Source organism: Pelobates fuscus, chromosome 3 (assembly GCF_036172605.1).
Source record: "Pelobates fuscus isolate aPelFus1 chromosome 3, aPelFus1.pri, whole genome shotgun sequence".
In the NCBI taxonomy this organism is placed as follows: domain Eukaryota; kingdom Metazoa; phylum Chordata; class Amphibia; order Anura; family Pelobatidae; genus Pelobates; species Pelobates fuscus.
This window is the reverse complement of record NC_086319.1, coordinates 156,084,851-156,111,349: the sequence shown is the minus strand read 5'-3', so window position 1 is coordinate 156,111,349 and position 26,499 is coordinate 156,084,851. Positions and strand designations below refer to the sequence as shown.

The following is a 26,499-nucleotide window of genomic DNA, read 5'->3' as shown; positions in this document are numbered from 1 at the left end:
ATTTTAACAGTGAGAGACAGAATAACAAAAAAAAAAAAATCCAGAAAAACACATGTCAAAAAAGTTATACATTGATTTGCATGTCAATGAGTGAAATAAGTAAATGATCCCCTATCAATCAGCAAGATTTCTGGTTCCCAGGTGTCTTTTATTCAGGTAACGAGCTGAGATTAGGAGCACTTCCTTTAAGAGAGTGCTCCTAATCTCAGCTCGTTACCTGTATAAAAGACACCTGTCCTCAGAAGCCATCAATTAATCAGATTCCAAACTCTCCACAATGGCCAAGACCAAAGAGCTGTCCAAGAATGTCATGGACAAGATTGTTGACTTACACAAGACTGGAATGGGCTATAATACCATCGCCAATCAGCTTGGTGAAAAGGTGCCAACAGTTAGTGTAATTATTCACAAATAGAAGAAACACTAAATAACTGTCTGTCTCCCCCGGTCTGATGCTCCATGCAAGATCTTACCTTCAATGATCATGACAATGTTGAGGAATCAGCCCAGAACTACATGGGAGGATCGTGTTAATTATCTCAAGGCAGCTGGGACCATAGTCCCCAATAAAACAATTGGTAACACACTAAGCCGTGAAGGACTGAAATCCTGCAGCGCCCACAAGGTCCCCCTGCTCAAGAAAGCACATGTACAGGTCCGTCTAAAGTTTGCCAATGAACATCTAAATGATTCAGAGGACAACTGGGTGAAAGTGTTGTGGTCAGATGAGACCAAAATCAATCTCTTTTGCATCAACTCAACTCGCCGTGTTTGGAGGAGGAGGAATGCTGCCTATGACCCCAAGAACATCATCGCCACCATCAAACATGGGGTTGTTTTTCTGCTAAGGGGTCAGGACAACTGCACTGCATCAAAGGGATGATGGACGGTGCCATGTACCATCAAATCTTGGGTGAGAACCTCCTTCCCTCAGCCAGGGCATTAAAAATGGGTCGTGGATGGGTATTACAGCATGACAATGACACAAAACACACATCCAAGGCAACAAAGGAGTGGCTCAAGAAGAAGCACATTAAGGTCCTGGAGTAGACCTTAATCTCATAGAAAATCTGTGGAGGGAGCTGAAGGTTCAAGTTGCCAAATGTCAGCCTCGAAACCTTAATGACTTGGAGAGGATCTGCAAAGAGGAGTGGGACAAAATCCCTCCTGAGATGTGTGGAAATCTGGTGGCCAACTACAAGAAATGTCTGACCTCTGTGATTGCCAACAAGGGTTTTTCCACCAAGTAAGTCGAAGGGGTCAAATACTTATTTCACTCATTGACATGCAAATCAATATATAACTTTTTTGACATGCGTTTTTCTGGATTTTTTTTGTTGTTATTCTGTCTCTCACTGTTAAAATACACCTACCATTAAAATTATAGACTGGTCATTTCTTTGTCAGTGGGAAAACGTTCAAAATCAGCAGGGAATCAAATATTTTTTCCCTCACTGTAAGTACCAGAATCCTGGAACAAAAGGCTCATGCAACACCCAAGCATGCTCATTTTGAGTTGTCATTTTGAGTGCAGTTCATGGAATGGAGAAGATGCTGTTATTTTAATTTTTTTGAGGTGCCATCATGTGGACTGTATCTCCTGTCCAATCAAGATTTAGAAAAATAAATTATTAATTGTTTGGGGACAGTAGGTAAGTACTTAAATTACTTACTGATCAAGTGACAACTAACCAAATGAGAGAGAAAAAGGAGAAGCAGTAAAACAACATTTACGGTTCCAAGTTAAATTCTCCCAGACACTTTGACTGTAGCTACCTAGAGAGATAGACCAGCAGTGATGTAGTATGTTTTACCTGTGCTGTGTGAGAGTGAGAGATAGCCTGTGTCACTGATTATATTGAGAGTCTAGGTTTAGCTTACTTCTGCATCTATCTAGCTAGCTACTGCCAGTGGCACTTAAAACAAGTTGGAGTGAGAAACTGCTTACCCAGTCACATTATTATTAACACTACCTCTTCCATTCCCATTATTCAACCAAGTGCTAGTGCATAGGCAATTGTTGAAACAGCTTCCACTGCAATCAATGCAAATCCATCTTCTTCAGCCACAAGATGATGGGTTAAGGCTAATCTATTGCACCACATCAAAGTTTGATTCTGCGCACCCAACTACCACCATCTGTGTCTACCATCACTGTACCATTCCTGTGTGCTACTACTGAAGGAGTGACTGGCTAAACCTATATGTCAGTGGTTGCACCTCACCACATATTTATAGAATGCTCCTAGTGTCCAGCATACCCACCATACCTGGACATGGTGTGGTAGTGACTAAGGTCCAACCTTAACAACATGTCAGGATGTCTGTAGGGCAACAAGGCTACAAGCTCTCCTGCTACATTCTGAAGTGATGAACAAAAAGTACATTTAAGCAAACGTATTACAGGCAATTAGCCAAATGATGTCAAATTGGTTGGGGGATCTGGCTGGCACCAATCTGCCCTTTGGGTCCATAATGCCAAAATACCTGTCCCTTGTGGCACCATACTATCACAGAAATGATGTCTCCTCTATATTCTGATGCACACCCACTCATCCCTAGCTTTGTGCTGCCTTATTATAACGTCATATATGACACGGAACCCTCCCATTGGTCTCCTTTAGCAATGTCAGTCTATGTGGCACTTTTTTTTTTTTAAATTTGACAATTTTTATTGTTTTTCAAATATTTTCTCAAAAAAAAATAAACTCGGGGTACAGAAAAGAAAAAGGGTTGGGGTCAATTGGTGACATACCATGCCATGTCAATCCTAAGTATTGTACATTAACATTGTACAGTAATACATTAATACTACAATCATTACATGGGTACAGAAAGGAAATTGGTTGGGGTTAGAGTGTTGACATACCATGCCCTGACAATCAGAAGTGTTGTACCTTAACATTATACATTAATACATTAATACAATATCAACACCCTTCCACGCCCCTTACACTCTCTTGCGGTGTTTTCTGATTGGTGTGGTGACTAGCTGCTATCTAGCTCTGTTCCTGTTGTTATGGTCTGTGCCCTTTTCTTTAAGGGTTCTCGTGGTTGTTGGGATTGTCATCTACGTTAGTATTGCGCTATGTAGTGAGCGCCTCCATGCTTCCCTCCTCCCTCTTCCCTCTTAACTATCCGTCCCTCCTGTCTTTTAAGACCCACCTCGGTCCTTTGCCTTGTTTTCCCCCCTGTACTCTTCCCATCTCTCGCTAGCTGGCCCTACGTGTTTTTTGAATCCGATATGTGTGTTTGCCATTTTTTCGTATTGCCAGTTTAGTGATATTTGCTTCATGAGAGCCTCCCTGGTTGGAGGCAATGGTGACCTCCACGATCTGGCTATTAATGTCACCGCTGCTATCAGCAAGTGGAACAGCAGAGCCTCCTCAACTCTGGTCAGTGCCTGTGGTAACATGAATAATATGCATTGTTGGATGGAAAGTTTCCATTGCCTGCCCATTAGATCTTTAGCTATTCCTTCTACCATTTCCCAGTAGTCCCCAATCTCCTTGCATGACCACCAGATGTGGCTCATTGTACCCTTTTCTGACCCGCATCTCCAGCATACATTGGGAGTGTTCGGATAAATCCTAGCTAATTGTTCGGGTACCCTATACCATCTATATTGCAGTTTTCGGATAGTTTCTAGATGAGATGTGCATCGTGTGTTGCCTTTATGTATTGTAAACGCCCTTTGCCACTGTTCCTCATCTATGTCTTGCCCCAATTCTGTATGCCATGTCTTTTGGAATGTCATGCCTGGGTCTGACCTGTCGTCTATGAGCGCGTTATAGATCTTGGAGATCGTTTTTTTGGGAGGTTTACTAGAGAGGCATAGATGCTCTATGGATTGGTTAGTGGCTGACCCTTGGTGGTTTATTGATATCCCTGTGAGTAAGGATTTCAGCTGCAAGTATGAGAATAACGCATTGCTGGATATGCCGTACCTAGCTTGGAGGTCTGGGAAGTGCATTAGCTGGTCTCCCTGATACATGTGGGCAATCTTAGAGCAACCCCTTTCTGACCATTTTTTTGCATCAAACGTCGGGATCCCTATTGCTAAGCATGAGATTGGGGCGTCCCCAGAGAGTGTCCCCTCTGTCCCTTCCCTCTTCCTGTTTTCGTCCCAGAATTGCAGTGTGAGTTGGGTGGTTGCTAATGGGAGTATGTGTCGGGGTCGGAGTTTTTGTGGTAGCCATAATAGTTCCTTGAGGGATGTACATTGTGTCCAGTATGATTCTATCTTTGTCCATTGTGGAGCCTCCCCTCCCGCCGTTGCTACTTTGATCACTGACAGTTGGGCCGCCCTATAATAGTCACGTACATTTGGCATGCCTAATCCCCCTTTTCTTAGTGGTATTTGTAGTGTTCTATTCGCTACCCTGGGTTTTTTGTTCGCCCACACAAATCTGGTTATCAGTCTCTGGAAGGAGGTCAGATACGCGAGTGGCAGTTTTATGGGGAGGGTTCTCAGAAGATATTGGAGTTTTGGGAGCAGCATCATTTTTAGCGCTGTAATTCTTCCTACCCATGATAGATATTTCCCTTCCCACAATCCCAGTGTGGCTGCTGTTTCCTTCAGAAGCTTGGTGTAATTGAGTTCTAACAGTTTGTCGGTACTCGGTGGGATGCGTATGCCCAGGTATGTTAAGTGGTCCCCTCGCCAGTCAAATGGAAAGGCGCTTTGAGTCTAGCTAGTGTTTCCTTTGGCAGCCCCATCCCCATCGCCTGCGTCTTTGTGACATTTAACTGGTAGTAGGAGTGTTTCCCAAACTCCGTGATGGTAGCCATGAGGTTGGGAAGTGATATGTGGGGCTGTGTCAGGGTCAGAAGGACGTCATCCGCGAATAGACTCGCCTTGTATTCTTTATCTCCTATTGTTACCCCATGTATGGAGGAATGTTGTCTAATTGCTGCTGCTAGGGGTTCTAGGGCCATGACGTATAGGAGGGGCGACAGCGGGCAACCTTGTCGGGAGCCGTTTGTGATTTTGAGAGGTTCCGAGACAACCTGCATTGATGACCCTCGCTGTTGGTGTGTGGTATAGAGCCTTGACCGCTGAGATGAATTCCTCTGGTACCCCAAACTTCCTGAGGACCTGCTCTAGGAACTCCCATCCCAGTCGGTCGAAGGCTTTTTCTTCGTCTAAAGACACTAGCACTCATCCCACTCTTAGTTTTTGGATACTGTGAACAATGTTAAGTACTTTACTTGTATTGTCGCCCCCTTGTCTATTCTTTATAAACCCTACTTGGTCTGTATGGATGATCTGTGTGAGCATTCCACTCAGTCGCCTTGCGTAGATCTTTGCATACAGCCTGACGGCAGTGTTAAGCAGGGATATTGGGAGGAAGTTTTGAGGGCATGTGGGTGGTTTGCCCGGTTTTGGAAGTGTAATGATGTGTGCAAGCAGGGATTCGGACGGTAACTGTTGTGTTGCTGTAGCCTCGTTAAACGCTTTTGTCAGGTGAGGCGTTAGGATGGGGGCGAACTGCTTGTAGTAGCAGTTTGCTAAACCGTCCGGGCCCGGCGCCTTACCCGATGGTAGTAGGTTGATAGCTTCTTCTACTTCCTTGGTAGTTATGCTAGCCGTGAGTATTTGTTGTTGTTGCAGTGTGAATGTTGGCAAGGGTATGGCTTGTAGGTAAGAACTAATCTCTTGAGGGGTGGGCTGATGAGTGTTCGCATCCTCTGTTAGGTTGTACAGAGAGGCATAGTATTTTGCAAATGTGTTACTTATATCTTTAGGTGCTGTTATTTTGTGTCCCTCTGTCGATGTTAAGTAAGCTATTTTCTGTTGTGCTTGCTTCGTTTTGAGGAGGTTAGCTGTTAGTTTGCCTGCTTTATTTCCCTGAGAGTATTGGTTGGCTTTTAGTTTTTGCAGGTGTAGCCCTGTCCTTTCTATGGCTTTTGTGTGTATGGCCTGAGTTATCTCCATAATGCGCTTTTTTAGTTCCTGTGTGGGGGCATGTTGGTTTTGGGTGTTAAGGTCCTGCAGCTCCTTTTGCCATAGCCTCATCTGTGCTTGCGCCAACCTTTTTAAATGTGATGCTCTTTTTATCAATAGGCCTCTGGCTACTGATTTATGTGCTTGCCACAGTGTGCTTTGGGATATGTCTCCCGTATCGTTTTCTGTAAAGTAGTGAACGAGCTCTGTTTCTAATGTCTTCCTGAATTTACTATCTGTAAGAAGCGACGCGTTTAGTCTCCATGGGCTTCTATGTGTGGAGTCGTATAAGTCTGTCAATGTCGCCACTACTGGCGCATGATCTGACCACGTTAATTGAGTTATAGAGCAGTCCCTGACTTGTTCCAGATGTTGGCCTGCAATCCATATGCCATCTATGCGTGAGTAGGTATTGTACAGTGTACAGTGGATAAAAATGAATACCCCCTTTCTCCCACATGTAATGCTCGCCACACGTCATAGTAATGGTTGTCTTAGAGCAGTTTTTGTATTGCCCTGCCTTGTCTCTTAAGCGGTTTCAGTCTGGCTGGTGTATGCGGTCCAGTGGTGTCTATCAGAGGGTCTAGTACATGGTTAAAGTCGCCACAAACCACCCCTATGCCTTGGCTTATAGACGACAATTTTTTGAACACCTTGTGGAGGAAGTTTCGTTGTTCCTTGTTTGGGGCATAAACACTTGCAATGGAATATACGACCCCATTAAACGTCCCCACCACCATAGCATATCTGCCCTCTGTGTCTACCTCCGAACATATTAGTGTGAACGCCACATCCTTACTAATAAGTATTGATGCCCCTTTCGATTTATTGGAGTACGTGGCGTGGAATTGGTGGGGGTAGTCTTGTCGGAATAGAGGTGAATGGGCATTGGCTTTGAAGTGGGTTTCTTGTAGGCACACTATGTCGGGTTTTAGTTTTTGCAAATCTTTTCGAAGCAGCCCACGCTTCGCTGGGTGATTAAGCCCTTTAGTATTATGAGAGTATATTTTCATGGGGGGTTGTACAGTCGGATTACGATTTGTGGTGTGTTAGTGTTATCTGTTTTTGGGAGGGACACCTTTCCCAGCTTCATCGAACATGGTGTCCGCTCCCTGTGGCGTTTGCAATGTGTGGGGCTATTCCCATCCGGAGGTGGCGCTATTGGGGGTGTTGAGGTGTGAGGTGGTACCTGCAATGAATGTGTACATAGAAAAACATGGTGGTCTAACAGATGAACATAAACAAGTAAAACTAAACATACTGCCATGGCAATGGCTTGGTGCCTAACTTTGGCACAGTGGGGTAGGAAGTATCTTTCTTCCATGCCTGTCCACAACGGTCTTACGGCCTGTATTGGGTGGATCATTGGTATTCGCACCTGTTATCTTAGACATTAAAATTACCTTTAGAATTAACATTAACAGTAACAGTAGCATTAGGAGTCCCATGGTTGGAGAAGTCAATTGTGTTGCCCCCAGGTCCCCGGTTTTACCTTGTTGGTTAGGAGTGTAACCGTAAAAACATGGTGATTCTACCGACCTTGGACCCCTTGGCGGGCACTTTTCCCCTTTAGAGTCTCAGTCTCAGTGTCTCTATGAGGTACCTGCCACAGTCTTAGGTTGTGGGCTACGGCCCTATCTGTTTCTGGTGATCTTCTTCCACGTGGGAGGTAGTGTGGTCCGTCCTGTGCCTCGGGGTGGTGTCTTCGGCGGTGGTAGGCCCCAATCTTTCAATGCTTGAATACCCGCTTCAGGAGACGTGATGGCTGTCATCTTGCCTTCGTGCATAACCAGTAGTTTAACTGGGAATCCCCATCTATATGGCTTCTTATGTTGCCTCAGGCTCTCTGTGATGCTTGCAAAGGATTTCCGTTTTTTCAGCGTTACTGCCGATATGTCAGCATAGATTGTAATCCCTTGGTAGGGTGATGGTAGGTTCGGGCGTTGTCTGTTTGCCCTCATGATATCTTCCTTTACATGGAAGTAGTGGAGTCTCACTAGGGTGTCTCTGGGCTCTTCAGATGTAAGGAATCTCGGTTTAGGGACTCTGTGGTACCTGTCTAGTAGGAGCATGTCTTGATGCAAGTCTGGGATAAGGAGTTTAAACAGCCCCTGTATGTATGCGTGCAGATCTGCTGTGCTGACCGTTTCTGCAATCCCTCTCAAGCGCAGGTTATTTTGTCTGGATCTATCTTCCATGTCTGCCAGCTTGTTCTCATATGCCACCATTGTGTCTTGCATTTCGTTCATTTCAGCCCGCATGACATTATAAGCTTCAGCGTGGTCCGCCATCTTGTCTTCCAATGACGACGTGCGTGTGCCCAGATCATGGATTTCAGACTTGATTTCGTTAAGTGATGTGTGGAGGGTAAGTTGTAACTTTTGGTACATAGCGTCCAGCATTTTTTGGATCATGCTTTGAGTTGCGGGCCCATCCGCTGTTGTTTGTCCCTGCAGTACAGAGGTTTCATCTTGGGCGCCATCTTGAGACTCCTCCGGTCTCACTGGCAATTTCCCCTGGGCATTCAGAGCGGCAAAAAAATCACTTTTGTCGCTCCTTTCAGTCTGCCTGCGACCCTTAGACTGTGACATCGTCGTGGGTACAGTTTTTTCCGCATTTTAGGTGCTTGGTCCGCTAAATTTAGGCCGTGGTAGCACGGAGCTACACCAACATGCGACCGCTGCGCTTGAGCTCCAGGCCACGCCCCCTATGTGGCACTTTTTAAGATGTCTACACACTTGTGACATCATGGCCCTTTGTAACCAGTCACACCCCGTATATGTTATATATACTTCCTGGTTGTCCTTGTTTCTTTTTCCAGTCCTGGTTCTTGTTATCTGAGAGTGCGTTTATACTGTTTAGTTGATTTAAAAGTCAGAAGCCGAGAAGTCACAATACTGAAAAAAGAGTCAGGAACTGGGAAAGACAAAGCACAAATCCCAAGGAGTCTATTACAAAACACAAGAACAACCAAGCACTGATTGGGGGGAGTTGCCTGGGTTTTAAAAAGCTGACCAAGTCACATTACCAGTCACCACCTCCCTTTACGCGGATCCTCCAGCAGCTACATAATGCACCCTGGTACTCAGCATATTTTTTTCTACATCATAGTCTCTCCACTTCCTGATCCATCCATGGCTCCCTCTACTCCCCACTGTGTACCAAGTATGCATCCATGTGATGGCCGTCATCTTGCCACTGTGGTGCTACCATTGTGGATTTTGGCACCAGCAGAGGACTTCAAGGAACAGCCATGGAGGCATGGAGTGCTGTATCCCCTTTGAAGCCTCCTCCAGGACACTGCATGTGACAACATCCTACATTTTGTAGTGAAGGATGCAATTCATAAAGCCAATAAAGGCAGATGACTATAGAAATAGCTCAACATCCTCAGTGGCTGGCATCTGTAGTCAAGATGAACCATGGAACTTCTAATGGGAATTCTTTGTATAGATTTGTTTCTTGTTGCCACCATAGACGAGAAGGACATACCCTGGGATGAATTATGATGGGTAGAAAAAGGTTACCTGACCTAAACTGTCTCAGAAAATGTTTTTGCAGTGGTCTCATCTTTCATCTTGTCAGTCTGATTGTTTAAGACATGGATCCCAACAGGTTCATGATGTTTTGTGCTGGAGTTATACTGACAGGCAACATTTCTTTGATATTTTATTGAAGGCACCATCCTCTGTCCTGAGAAAGTTGCACTTTGCCTTGGAAAGAGTTGAAGAAGGATTCCAAATAGATAATGCTCTGTGAAGGAACAAGCTGTTTTAGCAATGTAATTATACAAAGATGTTCATGAGACAGAAGAGTTTCTCTGTCATCTGCGAGGATAAGCATATCATCTAAATAGCGGTAAATAGCAGTGCCATTTTTACTTATCTCTACGATTAGACTTACAAGGACTTTGGTACAAATTCGAGGGGCAGTGATCAATCCAAATAGAAGGCTTGAAAGTGTTCTCCCTTTATTGCCAATCTTTGATTGTTGTACTGCAATAGGGACATGAAAATATGCGTCTTTTAGGTCGTTGGACATCAGCTATTGGCCTGGAAATATCACCTTTCAGATTGATTGGAGAGACTCCATCTTGAACATTCTGACTTTCAGATACTTGTTGAGAATGTGCAGATCTAGAATCTGTCTCTTACCTGTTGCTTTTCTGATTAGGAATAGGTGAGAATAGAAACCAAACATTTTCTCTTCCTCTGTGACCTTTATGATAGCTTTCTCTGCTAGAAGAGTTGTCATGAAGTTTCTTAGAGCCTCTCTTTTCTCTTTGTTTCCTGGCCACCTTGTGATCTGGAAGCTGCGACCTGGAGGAGAGTTGTCAAACTCTAGAAAATAGCCTTTTGCCAAGATATTTAAAACCCATTTGTCGTGGATAGAATTCTGACAGACGGGGGAAAATATAAGCAGACAAGCTCTTACTCCTCCTAATTGGGAGTGCAGGCCATCATAATCATCTGGAGTTCTTAGTTGATGCTGATCCTCTAGATCTGTTACCTTTGTTAGAAGCGTGACGTCCTCTCCAAGACTTATCATATTCACAGTCTGTGTGGTAGGATTTGCAATCAAAAAAGATCCTTCTGTACTATTTATCTCCTGTTTCTGAAGGATCTTCAAGGTCTGCAATCCTGAGGTAAAAATGCCTTCCTTCATCCAGCTTCTGAGCTAGAGAGCTCATCTGGCGGAGACTTAGAGGACTATATTTCTGGCTATTGCTCTGACCATATCAACGAGGTTGTAGGTAGTTTATCTGGATAATGCTGTAATTCTTACTCAGAAGAGAAAGCCTAATGCAAGGATTATATTTCTATATCAGACTCAGAGGTATCATCTTTGGACCAAGCCGGTCCTTGGTATCTAGGTCTTTTGCGTGACTGACTGGCCTCTTTAATACCCTGGGACACCACTTGCTTGATGAAGTCCATGATGTCCAGAGTAAGATGGAAGGGCCTGCTGCTGCCTTCAGGCAGGCTGCGCAGAGGCACTTCCCTTCTAAAGCTTTAGAATTGCACACCTCCCACAAATGCTTCCTGGTAGACTTCCCTTTTGAATCTCTTGACTTTTACCCTGTTGAACTGTAACGAAAGGGAATGTAAGTGAACTGCTCTCTATTGTTTATAGACAAGCCTAGTGAACGAGAAATTAATTAAAAACTAAATAGCTTTCCTATGACTCTTAGATTGTGACCTTTTATCAGCAATAGACAAATACAAATCCATATTTGAGGTCTTGAGGGATAATCCCAGAATTACTAAGGAATTCATTCCAAATTCAGACTTCAAATTTTTTAGCTTTAAATAGGATTGGAGACGTCATAATGAAGTCAGTGCAATATGGCCGATATCTTACGTACTGCGCATGCACAACCCTGAATGTTTGGACTGAACATGCGCAATAACGTGGACCTAATTCCCCCAAAAAAGTGTGAACAATTGGAGGTTATAAAAACCCTGAATGAAATTCACCTTCGGGAAAGAAGAACATTTTACAAACCTGGTATTTAATGCATTTCGACCTCGAATTAAGGTGGAATCAGACAGACATCTAAAATGGCGAACGGAATTCAGATTAAGAATAACTTGAAACATTGAGGAAACAGCAGCAACGGATTCCAGGAAAGCCAAGTAGAGTTCTGAGAGTTCAAAAAAGCAAGTCCTTGTCCATTTAACTTCCTTGCTACCTCTAAGATCACAGCAAGATGTTGCCTCTGGTCACTGAAGGGCACTCCTCAAGGGTAGAGAGGCTGAACTCCCTTGGAGCCAGGGGTAATGAACCCTTGGTAAGCCAAAAAGAAAATTGGAGATTCTAAATAAGACCCTTAAAATTACCCATAAAACTTTTTTGTCCTATAGGGAATATGACAGAAACAAAAAGACCGAGGGTTGGGAGGTAGGAGGGCATATTCAAACTCTATTTAATTGGTTCCTATCAGGGAATAGGAGGAGCTAACCCATTGTTGTACCGCCATGGATATGGCCAGGAAAAGTATCTCTGTACATAAATACAGACGTTTCAGTCCCTGATTAGGACTTTATTCAGGCCAAATAAAAAGTACCCTATAACAAATTGTGCTATATAAAAGGAAAACAGGAAATAACGAACTTACCCCGATTGGTCCAGCGTGCTTCAATGTGTAAACATGTCCCACCCCAACGTGATCCCTACATGTCATGTTTCAGGGAGTCAAAAATGTTTTATTTCTGTAGTGTTGCAATGTGGTTTATGTGCAGGATACGCATACCATGTTTTCATGGTTACTCTTATACCTACCCATTATAATGGGATAAGTGCTTAAGAGCAAAACTGCAGAAAGTGCTAATGCTTAATAAAAATTCTTGATTAATAAAGTGGATTATGTTTAATATACTCTTCAGTATGTAATATTTTTTTAAATTCCCTGTGATGCGAATAGTTGTCATGACAATGGCTGCACATATACGGATCACGTTGGGTGTGGGACACATTCATGCATTTGAACTCACAGTGGATCACACAGAGCAATCACACCTGCACTGTGGGTAAGCTAGTTATTTATAATTTTTTCCCTTTTTATAGTGCGATTTGTTATAACGTAAATTTTATTTGTCCTGAAGAAAGTCCAGACCAGGGACTGAAATGTCGGCATTTATGTAGAGAGATACTTTTACTTCAATGTGAAGAAAAAAAAAGGAATATATATACAAGACCGTGAGTGTAAATATGCAAGTGTTTATATTTTGAGGCCATTATCTGGCACTCAGCATAATTATTTTTTAATTATACTTTTTTTTTCCTTTTTTTAAGTAGTTTGAGACTTTTTCAGTTTTTACTGGAGTTCCTGGTAGATTAAAAAATATAGTATTCTATTCGTAGAATAATAGTTTTGAATTGTAGTTTTAGCCAAGTTCTGTTCCTTATATCTAGAATATTGTATAGATCACCTACATGCTCATACAGTCCTCTTTTACTAATAAGGTATATATTGTGATAAATATAACTCCAGGTTTCTACTTTGATTTTAGGAAAGGATACAGGACAGATGCCACTGTTTCAGTCTTTCTTGGCTTCTTATTGTTTCTAATTCCTGCCAAGAGACCAACCTTTATTTGCAATGGGAAGAAGGAATCAGGTAACTTGCTATGAGTTATTAATTTAGTACATGATTTAGTTTGATAACTAAGGACATTGTAAGCCTTGAGGTGGATAGGATTGCATACATCTTGATGTATGGGAAGATAAGGTCTGAGGCCCTCTGAGTTGTCATTTTGGTAACACTGGACTCCTAGGAGGTTATTCAATACACACTGTGTTTTGTTGAGTTCACAAATGACTAAAACAAATCTAGATAAAACCCATCAAGGTTAAAAAAAAAATCTTCAATGCAGTCAAGTCACTTGTCAATTTACAATTTAGTGAATTCAATTACGGATGGGACCAGTCTGATATGCTTCAGATATGTTCTCTCTGTAATGGCACTAGATTAGCTAAAACCAACTTGAGATCTGAGCGGGGACGCACCGAAGGGCAGGCTAATTGAGCTGTTGTCCGTTCTCATCTCTCTTGCTACTTGTTTTTCTACTTAAGTTTAAAGGGCAATCCAGACGTGGGCCCCTTGCTCACGGTGCCTAGAGGGATATTAGCTATACCTCACTGATGATACCTTACACGGTTGAAACGATCGTCTGGGGTTGCTGTATCTCTCGTGCAGAGGGAACTTGCTGGCATTTCGGACGTGGACTGCCCGTACAGGTGGGACCAGTCTGCGATGCTTCAAATATGTTTTCTCTGTAATGGCATTGGATAAGCTAAAACCAGCTTGAGATCTGATCAGGGACCCACCAAAGGGCAGGATAATTGAGCTGTTGTCTGTTCTCACCTTTCTTGCTACTTTTTTTTCTCTCCTTAAGTTTAAAGGGCAATCCAGACGTGGACTCCTTGCTCACGGTGCCTAGAGGGATATTAGCTATGCCTCACTGATGATACCTTACAAGGTTGAAATGATCGTCTGGGGTTGCTGTATCTCTCGGGCAGAGGGAACTTGCTGGCATTTCGGATCTGGACTGCCCGTATGGGTGGGACCAGTCTGATATGCTTCAGATATGTTGTCTCTGTAATGATGAGCTAAAACCAGCTTGAGATCTGATCGGGGACCCACCGAAGGGCAGGCTAATTGAACTGTTGTCCGTTCTCACCTCTCTTGCTACTTGTTTTTCTCAATTACTAAAAAACCTGACTGCACATATTTATTTATTTATAAAATATTTTACCAGGAAAGATACATTGAGATTTCTCTCGTTTTCAAGTATGTCCTGGGTCAACAAATCATTGCATTGTTACAATTAGGGTACAATAAAATACAAAAACAATATTAATACACAATAAATACAAAATTTAACATAGAACAGGTAGGAAATATATAATCAACCATGACAGGTGCATTCTGATTAATATAGCATTAATATAGATTAATATAGAATTAAAAGTATGTCTGAATATACTGTGTAGCAATGCTACTATATATATAAAACTATAGACAGAGTATAGTACAGTGCTCCAGTGAAGCTGGGAAAGTCACCATCAAGCATTCCTGTTTACAAATGTACTATATGTGAAACCAGGGCGCCATCCCAAGGATACATGGGAAGACAGATGATTATAGTCTTAACCACAGTTAGAAGGGTTATGTGGCTCTGCCATTGCAGTTGGAAAGCCCTTGCCCTGTGATGACACATATTACAATAATATCTGATTTAGAGAATGTGACAGTTGCATATTCATTGGGCTAGATTAATGGTTGCCATAACTGTATAATTATAATATGTTATGTCCCCGGCAATTTTGCATGTTTAAGAAAAAGACAGCAAGGGCAGTGACGGAGAAAGTAATGCAGATGGACCAATGCTGACCTGGTCAGAGTTCCAGAAGCACATGCCTTGGGAGATTGTCATTCTTGTTGGAGGGGGATATGCTTTGGCTGCTGGGAGTAAGGTAAACTTTTCTGTGTGTGATATACAATTCATTGTGTTTAACACATATGCAGGACAGCATTAATTTCATAAGTCTGGTGCTAAGGATTATGGAAATGCATTAAATCAAAAACACAAACTAAAAATGTGTAATTAATTTTACAGTGCCATAATAAAAATTGATTGAAAAGGTTTTTAGTTCAGAATAGAAAACTGGATTATTAAAAAAAACAACATCAATAAACATAAAAATATAACAAACAATAGAAATATTTTTAAACGTATATATGCATGAACCGTGTTTCATATTTGTCTATTCTTTAACGAAACACTCCGATTACAATAACCACTGCAGTTCACTGTAGTAGGTTTAGTGCTAGGAGTTCCCTGGTGCTATCCCACTTTAACCTGTCAATCTGTATTGTTATGGTGCAATCCTTACCTGGGTACTCCAGGGAGCCCACACTGCTCACTTCTGAAGCTGTAGAAGTCTGTTCTGTGCAAGATAGGAATTAATTAATTGGCAGAAAGCATCAGTTTATAGTCAGGAAATGAGCTCCTACCTTGCACAAAATTAAAGATTATACTAGCCTAATGTACTAATAAACTTAATTTTAATAATGACAGGAGGCGAATATTTTGCATTAACTTTTTTTACTAACTCCATAAAAGCAAAGAAAAAAACAGGTGAAATAAAAAACCAATCAGAACACAGTCAGAGTGTATATAAGTGAAAGCATATCCAGAGCACTTCCTCTTGACAAATGCGACATCACAAGTCCATAACCAAATGGATAACTTTGTATGAAAATCCAAGGGAAACTAATTCCTCCCATAGGTGCTGATGACTGGTTAAGATGAAAGAAAAGAGACTAGTTTCAGTGATACGGAATCGAGTGAGCAGATGTTAATAAGATTAAAGTTATCTAACAATATCAGATGTTATCATAACTAGAATTATTCACACATGCAAGAATGAAAATTCCATAACCGATAATAAGTCTCATACACGTCATATAGACTTATAAAGTACTACAAAAATGTGTCTTATGGCCTCCTGTCATTAGTAAAATTAAGATTATTAGTACACTACGCTAGTATAATCTTCAATTTACCACATGACAGGAGGCTTCATATTTTGCAATTTTAACACTTAGGAAGAAGAGAAAATGCAGCGTTAGACAGTGGATGGAAGTAGAATGTCCGAAACGTAGATTTGCGTGACCAGTCCGCCGCCTGTAAGATATCCGAAACTGACCCGCCCGCCATAAAAGCACTATATTGCTAGTGTGTGTATTTCTGAGTGTGTCTGGCATTGTCTACCTGTGTATGTGCATGAAAGCATTTGTCTAACCGAGAGTATCCTTGTGTGTGAATGTATGTCTTTAAGAGTATGTGTCTGGGACCATATGTGTGTGGGGTAGCTGCTTGCGGTGTGGTTGTGACGAACTGAACCTCGTCACGGGTGCTTGGAGGGGCCTGCTGGCCAGCCTCTTGCCAAAAGACTACGGGCCAAGTCAACGACTGTAAAGACCCATATTTTCTTCCCCCTGGTTCCCCTGGTTCAGCACTTTCCATAGAACCGAACACTAGCTCCCTGGCGGACGTTCGCATGGACGCAAATAAACTTCAGGGGGACTTAGCCGCGAATGCCCTGGAACTATTTTCGGCATGAAGACTTCGCGGATCCAAATGGGTCCTCCAGCGGCACTTAGCCGCGAATCTATGGAACTATTTTCGGCATTCAAAAGACTTTGCGGTTCCCGTTCGGTCGCCAACGGCACTTAGCCGCGATTCTATGCAACCATTTTGGGCATGGGGCCATGCGTGGGGTGGTAAAAACTATGACTTCCAGGAAATTCCTGAACTGATCTGGGTGATTTTTGGATATGTTGGTCACCCAGATCAGAGCTATCAGGGGATGTTTTTGTGGGGATTTTATGTGTTTTAAGGTATTTTGGGGGTTTTGTTAAAATGTGTGTTTTTTTGTGTTTGGAGATAATTGAGTATAGTGCTTGACTCAATTATCTCCTAAGTAAAAGGGAAGGCTTATTGTATTGTATATGGGAGTGTCATGCACTGTAACACTGTTTTTATTGGTCTGTGACTTTGTAACAGAGTTCCCCACAAGGTCCGTGTGGCAGTGCCCCTTGCATGGTTATTGTCATAAAAGGCCAAGTGTGGCACTGTTGAGACCTGCAGTGGTTATGGTACTGCAGTCTTCTATTCCTTTCCCCATAGCTGAGCATAAGTGATTATAACTGCAGTTAGGAGATAGAGGAATAGTGTAGATGAATGCAGCTTCCAAGACGATTATCCCCAGCAAGTAGAATATTCCCCAAGCATGAGCCTAGACTTCATGAAGGGTGTAACAGGAATGATTTTTATTGAGGCCACACTGGCTTTTATGAGAATCCTCCTGCAAGAGGACCTCCCACAGTAAACAAAGACAATAACCAATCAGCATACAGATTTACAGTAACACCCGCCCTCTCTCTGCCTGGGAGATATTGAGATAAGTTAAGGAATAACTCAATTATCTCCAGGCAGAGGGCACACAATTTTCCCAAAAATTAGAACACCCCTTTACACACAAGGTATCCCCACATATCCCCTGATAGCCCCGATCTGGGGGACCAACATATCCAAATTTCACCCAGATCGGTTCAGGGGTTCTCAAAAAGTATGGAAGTCATAAGTTACCGACCACACACGAGGCTCCTGCCCAAAACAGTTCCACGAATTCAGCGTGTGCAGTCGGTCAATTCAGTAAATGGCATAAAAACGAATAAAGTCCTGAATGGATCCTCCTGGCTAATAGGAGCGATTGCTCCCCTTGTTTGTATGAACCAAACCACCGAATGGCGCTCTCCTGGCTGTTCGGCTACTAAAGGAAGCAGGCGGTGGTAGTTTCAGCGGTGGTTCAGGAGGTCGAGTGTCCGATTTTAGTTCCAGACACTCGACGACCAAGTCCTGCTGCCTGTTTTCGTGCAAACAAGATGGCCACCATTTTCTGTTCCACGTGGCATTCGGCTATACGAACGGCGGCCGCCCAGAGAGCGCTTAATAGACAGTTCTTTTGAACCTAACAGGGGGTAGGGGGGTGGAGGGGCAGTAACAGGGGGTAGGGGAGTGGAGGGGCTGTAACAGGGGGTAGGGGAGTGGAGTGGCAGTAACAGGGGGTAAGGGATGGAGGGGCTGTGACAGGGGTTAGAGGGGTAAGGGGTGGAGGGGAAGTAACAGGGGGTAGGGAGTGGTAACAGGTGGTAGGGGTAGTAACAGGTGGTAAGGGTGGAGGGGCTGTGACAGTGGGTAGTAGGGGCTATTCAGGGGTAGAGAGGTGGAGGGGCAGTTACAGAGGGTAGGGGGATGAAGGGACAGTAACAGGGGGTAGGGGGTGGAGGGGCAGTAAAAAGGTTAGGGGTCGTAACAGTTAGTAGGAGGTGGATGGGCAGTGACAGATGGTAGGGGGTAGTAACAGGGGGTGGGGGGTTGGAGGGGTAGTAACAGGGGTAGGGGGGTGGAGGGTCAGTAACAGGGGTAGTGGGGTAGTAACAAGGGGTAGGGAGGTAGGTGGAGGAGATGGAGGGGCTGTGACAGAGTATAGGGGGGGTGGAGGGGAAGTAACAGGGGATAGGGCTGGAGTGGCACTAACATGGGGTAGGGGGGACTGTGACAGGGGGTAGGGGGTGGAGGAGCAATAACAGGGGTAGTATGATAGTAACAGTGGGTAGGGAGGTAGTAACAGGGGGTGAGGGGGATGGAGGGTCAGTGGAGGGTCAGTAACAGGGGGTAGGAGGATTGGAGAGGCAGTAACAGGGGGTAGGGGGGATGGAGGAGCTGTGAAAGGGGGTTCATTAATATCTTCCCTGGTGGTCCTGTGGGCGCCTTCTCTTCCTGGTGGTCCGGCTCCCTGGTTTGCTCCGGGAGTGAGTTAATCTCGCCATCTCTAGTCAGAGCATTGCCGTGGTAACCCGCAGCAACGCTCTGACAGGCGGGAGATCGCAAGACACTTCAGTCTGCAGCACTTCTGGAGCTGCAGATTGACGGCTGTCTCTCTCCCGGGCAGACTGACAGGATTATGGGCAAACCGCCGGGCCCCCTCCTGTGTCGGGTCCTTGGTCTCTGACCACCCATCAGCACGAGGCCTTAGGCAACCATCTAAATCACCTAATTAGAGAGCCGCCTCTGCACCACAGTGCAGAGCTGAGCCCGGAAGGGAGGAAAGTGAACTGCCAAGGGATGGCGTGCCATAGGAACCGAAGGAAAGGGCGACTGTCTTTTTGAAGTGGGATCGACAGATATGCGTCTTTGAGCTCTAGATGTGTAAGCCAGTCCCATTCTTGTAGGAGGTCTCGGAGGAGGTGGATTCCCTCCATCTTGAAGTGATGGTATGTAATATGTATGTTTAGATCCCTCAAATTAATCACTGGTCTGAAGTCGCCGGTTTTCTTGCGAACGAGAAACATGTTGCTGAAGAAGCCCCCTCATCCGAGTGCGGGTTGAAAAATGCGCCCTTCGCGTGATTTGCAGAATTCCAATTCTATGAGATAAGCGTCCGTGGGGAAGAGGCAAGGGGGGGAGGGAGGGGGTGGTTCTGTATAGGGAACGTCTGAAGTTCGATAAGATAACCTTTGACGGTCTGTAACACCAATGCATCTGCCGTCAGTTTTCAAATTCTGGAAAAAAAGAAAAATACGGCCGGCAGTAACGATAAAAGTAGACACATGTAACTGATGGTCTCTTATCTGTGGGGAATCTTGCACGGGCACGTCCGTGACCTCCGCGGCCTCTGTCCGATCCCCGGTAGTAGGGGTATTGTTGTCTTGTGCCCACTTCCGGGTAGAATTGTTGTAGGTGTTGTGGGTGCATCAATTAAAGGACCACTATAGGCACCCAGAGGGGGGGCCATGAGGGTGGGGGGGACCTAATGACCCTATAGTGCCAGGAAAACGAGTGCTCCTTTAAGCAGACTCTTATGATCATTGGGGCTCACCCAGGAAACCGGAATTGCAAATACAGATTCTGTTCAGCAGCACCTGGGTAGTACCCAAATGGAGGCTCACCCCTTGCCAGAATACTAGGGTATACCTGACTGGCGGTCCCACTCACCCGGGGTATTACACCAACCTGACCAGGTCCCTGACAGTATCAGCACAGCTGGACTGCAAAACACAAAACAAAAACACAGAGAGCCTCTTTGTGATGGGAGTAAAATCCATGACTAACAACACCAACAAGATGACCACCGTGGGTCTCGCAGGAACCAAGGCTAAAATGGTATAAAAAGCTTGCGAAATGAGCTAGCAGGAAAACATACGAATGTAAAAGGGAATGTTATTAGACGCGAACGCAGAATTCCGCAAACGATCCGTTCGCATAAGACTACCGAACACTGGGGGCGGGGCCTGACTACCAAACAGGGCAGACGTGTTCTGAACTAGCTCCGAGCACAAAAACGGTGAATAACTCTGGCTAACCTGCGTTCATCCTCCTACAAGAGGGCCCACTGGACTGGGGAAACCGTCCCGAACCCAGAGACACCAAACTCAATGTCCGGGGTGACCGGGAACCGCATCGGCAGACTAGGGCCTACTGAGGGAGGCGGTGGAGAAAGGCGTACGCTTTCCCGCCAGAAGCACGCAGCAAACAGTGAGCTTGGTGCAATACCTCCCCCCCCCCCCCATGGACATCCCGGTCCCCGCCAGCCGGAGAGCCCCGCCCGGCTCCTTCCACATGAGCCCGCGACATCTCCTGGCAAAACGGGGGAAGGGGCCTCCAAAATGGCGGAAGCTTGTCACTCAGCCCGGCGAACCAGACAGAGACCTACCAGGTCAGACTCTACCACACTGCCCGCGCTGGGAGAGCTGATCCTCACGCAACCATGGGGAGTAAAAGCTAAAACAGACCTGCAAACTCGCAGTTCCACCATAATGGTGGAGGAAACGTGGCTCCCGCATTCCAGCGACATACTCACCCGACTGGACACTTTCAAGAATTCGGGCGGAAACTGCGGAGCAAATTGTGTCCACCCACACCACCACAGCGTTTGAAAGCTCTGCGGTATCCCTGCACGACCAAACCGGCACGGCCATGGGAAACAGACCGGAGAGGTGAGAGCCGTGAAGCACGGGGGCCCCCCTCGGGCCCAACGAAACTACAAAAGCCTGTGCCACCTACTACTGGCCTACCCAGGCCGAAGGGGGTGCTACCTCGAGACATCGCCCACACTGGAGGAGGGTTCGCCGCCGCACTCAGCAGCCGACCACCGGGACCCCCTACCACTCCAACAGGGAGAGAGGTTCGGCCCCTCGTGAAAGCCGGACCTGTGGATCTAAGATGTCGGCCCTTCTGATGGCCTGGGGCGGAGGGGAGGACTTACCCTGCCTACACCGAGCCGCCAACTCCGGTCCCAGCCCAGACCCCTACGACACCCACCGTGAGCAGAATACCGCACCAAGACCCAAGGGACCTACCCGGCGGACAAAGCACGACCCTGAACACACGCTTTTCGGGGAATGTACCCTGACACTAGCTGGCATCGGGTGAACTGATCTCATGAACTGGGACTTACTACAGGCTACCGATCACTTACCTTCCATCTCCACACGGTATCTGCGAACATAGCACTCTACCAGTTTTTCCCCTCTCCGGTACCAAAAACCTCAATAAGCATTATTGTTTTACGTTGCAGCTGCATATTGTTTGAATTTACATGTGTGATTATGTTTAACTCAAATGCCAGCTAACTTGGCATGCTTCACTTGCACTTAATGTCGAGTTGCTTATGATTTGCTCCTCTCGTTCTACTACATTTATCACTGTTTACCCTAGCTAGACTAATCTGGGCATATACAGCCCTTAAAACGCTTGTCTCACAGTTCACCTTTCTCAGCGCCTTAGTTTAACCGTTTTCCTATTCTTTAAAAATGTGCTGATGTATCTGCTGCATATTATCTTATTTTATTACACGCTGACGACACAAATGTTTAACGGAGCTTGTTAAAATTATGAATAGTCTAACGGAAAAGTCATAAGAGTTTAATTACTCACTTGGACACAAGAGTATAGCATGTATTAGATAGAGGAATGTGTACCTTATGGACACACTGTTAAATAGCTAAAGCACACTAGCCCATATAATCGACCTGCATAATGTACCCACACTGCATGTACAGTCACCAGAATAGCCCAAGTATAACTTCGACAATTAATCATATCATACTTAAAAATGTGCTATAGAACTACATGCCTCTAAATGTTAAGCTATGTATAATCGAATGTTTGTCACTACTGTTGGGGCATTGACAAAACGACTACCGGTAATTCATATGCACGGAAAAATAAAGAATGTAAAAATTTTTTTTAAAAAAGACTACCGAACACTGTATGTGAACAGGAAACACTGCAAACGTCCAGTTCGTGAGCAAGCCACCGAACGTTATGCACAGAATAGGCGCAGACGGGAAAAACTTGTGAACATCCCTTTCGTGCCTAAATTCACAAATCCCCTGCCTGAACGCACTGAAGTTAATGCGAACGGCATGGGAAAACAAGGTAAGTGGCGAACATAGTCACCGGGGTGGGGGGGGGGGGAATAGGCGGTCTCAGGGAAGAGAAGGCCTGGGGAGAGAGGGGACAGAACCCCAATCAGAGAAATAAACAACCCCACTAGAGAGGTGGAGATAAAGGATAGCCCCCTGCCACCCCCACAGGAAATTAAAATAGTAATCACATACAATAAGTACAGTTTTAAAACAGAGGCATAGAACAAGTACTCTGACCTGATTTGTGATGGAGCAGTAAAGAGGAAGTGCTCTGGAAATGCTTTCACTTATATACACTCTGACTGTGTTCTTTATTTCATTTCAACTGTTTTTTCTTTGCTGCCATGGAGTTAGTGAAGAGAGTTAATGCAAGATATACAGCCTCCTGTCATGTGGTAAAATTGATATCCACCTTCTGCAGCTTGAAGACTAGAAGCAGCGTGGGTGCCCAGCAGAACCCAGGTAAGTGTACCAAAACCATTTGACAGGTTACAGTGGTATAACCCACTGCATGTATGTGTGTGTTAATGCACAGATGTATATTTATGTACAGCAAGTATGTAAAAGTAACATTCCAGTCAGAGGCAGCATGGCACAGGGGGCTGGATGCGGCCTAAACCCAGGGACGCCCGCATCCAGCAAAAAAAAGGAAAAATCCAAATCCCCTGCCTCTGGCTGGGGATGCGGATTTTTCAACTTACCTCACTCTCCTTGCAGCCTGTAGTCAATGGAGTCGGTCGGCCTCTACCTGATGATGTCAGGAGGAGGGGGCTTGACATCCACTGCTCTTCTCCAAGGACCGCTGGGGAGTCTGGGTGAAGAACAGAGAAAGTCACGCCCCCTCCTCCTGACATCATCAGAAAGAGGCTGGCCGACTCCACTGACTGCTGGCTACTGGCTCCTGCCTCCTGCTCCTGGTAAGACTCCGGGAGGGGGGGAATACACTGTAGTTTTTTGGTTTTTTTTTAATACCCCTTCCTCAGCCCCTGTCTCCCTTCCTCAGCCCTTGTCTCCCTTCCTCAGCCCCTGTCTCCCTTCCTCAGCCCCTGTCCCCCTTCCTCAGCCCCTGTCCCCCTTCCTCAGCCCCTGTCTCCCTTCCTCAGCCCCTGTCCTCCTTCCTCAGCTTCTGTCTCCCCCTCTCAGCTCCTGTCCCCTTCTCAGCTCCTGTACCCACCTCTCAGCTCCTGTACCCCCTAAGCTCCTGTCCCTCCCTCTCAGCTCCTGTCCTCCACTCAGAGCTCCTGACACCCCCCCCTCAGCTCCTGTCACCCCCTCTCAGCTCCTGTCACCCCCTCTCAGCTCCTGTCGCCCCTTCTCAGCTCCCAACCCCACCTCTCAGCTCCTGTCCCCTACTCTCAGCTCCTGCAACCCCCTCTCTGCTCCTGTCCCCCCCTCTCAGCTCCATGCCCCCCACCACAGCCCCCATAACATCCCCACTACAGGTTGTCTATAATCCCCCCAATTACAGCTCATTGCCCCCACTACAGCCCCTGGCTCCTACTACAGTCCTGTCCCCTTACTCAGCCCCTGTCTACTGGCTTTAAAAGTGTGTGTATCAGTATGTCTGTCAGTGTGTGTGTCAGTATGTGCTAGTATGTCTGTCTGTCTGTGTGTGTGTCTGTCAGTATGTCTGTCTGTGTGAGTCAGCATGCCTGTAACTGTGTGTGTGTGTGCCTGTCAGTGATTGTGTGTTTCTAAGTGTGTGTCAAATCAGCAAGTGTGTGTGTGCCTGTCAGTGAGTGTGTCTGTTTAGATGGGAAAGGTGTTTTTACTCTCCTCTTGGTGCAATGGGCCACTTGACTGGATTTGCCCCCCAGGCCTAAGGCTGCCAGCCCTCCCCTGATTCCAGTTAAGTTTAACATCAAAGTTCAGTATCTAGCGCCCAATCGCCTTTAGAACTGTTCTTCCGCTGCTGAGAATCTTGAAAGAGGAAGCCAAGGCCAGGGGTGCCATTGATTGGGTAAAACTGTCAGAAGGCTTCATATTTTGCTTAACTCTCTCTTTACTAAAACTCTATAGCAGCACAAATCAGAACAAATAAACATCAACCAATGAAAAACTAGTATTAGTAATATAATGTCTGAACAACAAGAGCCCTCCTCTTTCTTTGCTGCTCCTATATTCTCATTTTCTGTGACTTACGTTCTTGATATAAGTTTGTTCTTTATGGTGATTGTTTATTTGGATTATTTGGATTGATTGTCTCTGTCCTGCTACCCCTTTTTGTACCATTCTGTTCCTTTGTATCTATCTTCATTGGTTGTCATATATTGTTCTTTTCCTCTACGTCCTCGATTGGCATTCTCCGTTTTCATGGTGTTCTGGGTTTTTGTGGGGCTGAACTTGTGGATACTTGTTTTGGTGCTGCTCTGTCCACAAGAGGCATTTCTTACTGACTGCTTGCGTGCAGCAGTTATCTTGGTGATTGCAGTATCGCAAGACCCTCGGTGGTCGCTTTGTTTTTTGGCCTACTCACTGAGATAGGCCTCCTCGGCTCTGTGTAGGTCCCTGTTAAGCTCCAATTACCCCCTTCACGAGGTAATGGCTACAGACATCTCTTTTATTAATGTGGATTATACTGGATTATGTTGGATCCCTGCTGCATGTTGGGGTGAGCCTCACTTTGGTGCATAGGTCCTTGCTTGCTTTATACTGCATTGTTGAGGAACAGGGGTAAGGTCCCTGCTGTTCAATGTGTGTGAGTCTACCAGTTTTTTATCTGTACTTTAGGGATTTCCCTAAACTTTCTGCCCTTTGCTGTTATGTTGAAGTTATGGCATCACTTCGTGCATCAGGGTCAGGTTAGTTTCTGATTTCATATGTGCGCCCTCATAAGCCGGTCTCTACTATTACCTTTGCTAGCTGGATGGACTGGCTTCTCACTCTGGTGATTCTTTGGTGCACATTAGGTTCCCCATTCCAATAATATTATTCAGCAGACTGCACTGTTTTAAATTGATACTGTTACTCAAACAAAACAGTCTCATTATTATAGTTGCCCTGTCATGTTTCCTTACCCTCCTCAAGGCGTCTATGACCAGTATGATTGCATAGTTGGCTATATGTGAGTAAGCCCCAGTTACTGCCTAAATTATAGATTGGCTGGGTCACCCCAGTGTGGTCATCATTCCTTAATGCATTATTTTGAATGAGCTGCAGCTTGTCAACTGAACATTGGAAGGCCACCCTGTTGCGCGGATCAACCCAAAAGTATCTGACCTGGACACAAAAGATTTGTCACACCTAGCCGTGTGCCTCTGGTTTGGTGAGCTGTTCATCAAAGAGTTGCAAAAACATGTTAACTTGTTCACCACTCTCATCAAGGTGCATAGTTTCTTATGGAAAGTGTTTAGAGCACCTCCATCCAGGGGTGCTTTAGGGAGGGCTGTTAGGCAGCAGGGCCATGCCTCCAGCTGTTACTGGCCATTGGGCCCCAGAGGTTATCAACCTGTCTTCTTACTTCTTTTTCCCAGAGTCAACAGTCTGAAACTCCCTTTCCTCCCAACATGTGGAAGGGGAACCAGAGGCAGAGGTACTGCTCGACTGTACATAGGTGAGCCCCTTGTTAACAAATTACTCCCTGTTGTTCACTGCCGGCTGACTTTCTCTGCTTTTCCAGGAATAGATGATAATTTTGTTGGATGCATGGATCCTTCATATGGTGTAGGGGTATGTTATAGAGTTTCATTTTACCCTCATTCAAGAACCATGTCCATTGCAGGTTTCGGTATATCAATATTGCCTCATAGATGAGAAGATTCACACCCTGTTTGACAAAGGCGCTGTTCAGTTCACACCGGATGATGGAGGTTTCCTCAACAATATATTTTTTGTTTGCAAGCGGACAAGGGATTTCCATCTGATTATCAACCTCCGACAACTCAATGCCTTCAATGATTACGGGTATTTCAATAAAAAAAGGTACCCATCTTCTGCAAGATCTCCTCCAGAAGGGAAATTGGTTTACTCGTCTTGATCTGAAGGCCGCTTACCTTTCGGTCCTGATTGTTTCAGAGTGTCATCGATTCCTCAGGTTTCTATGGCACAG

The 26,499-nt window shown here is 45.1% G+C and overlaps 1 protein-coding gene across 3 annotated transcripts in view; it reads left to right on the top strand.

Moving 5' to 3' along the window:
- Positions 1-26,499, top strand: part of SLC13A4 (solute carrier family 13 member 4) — a 155,315-nt gene that overhangs the window by 104,577 nt on the left and 24,239 nt on the right. For all 3 annotated transcript variants that reach the window (XM_063447568.1, XM_063447569.1, XM_063447567.1), the window contains exons 12-13: positions 12,961-13,067; positions 14,790-14,926. In XM_063447568.1, coding sequence (XP_063303638.1) covers positions 12,961-13,067; positions 14,790-14,926 — 244 coding nt within the window. The remainder of the gene's footprint in view (positions 1-12,960; positions 13,068-14,789; positions 14,927-26,499) is intronic.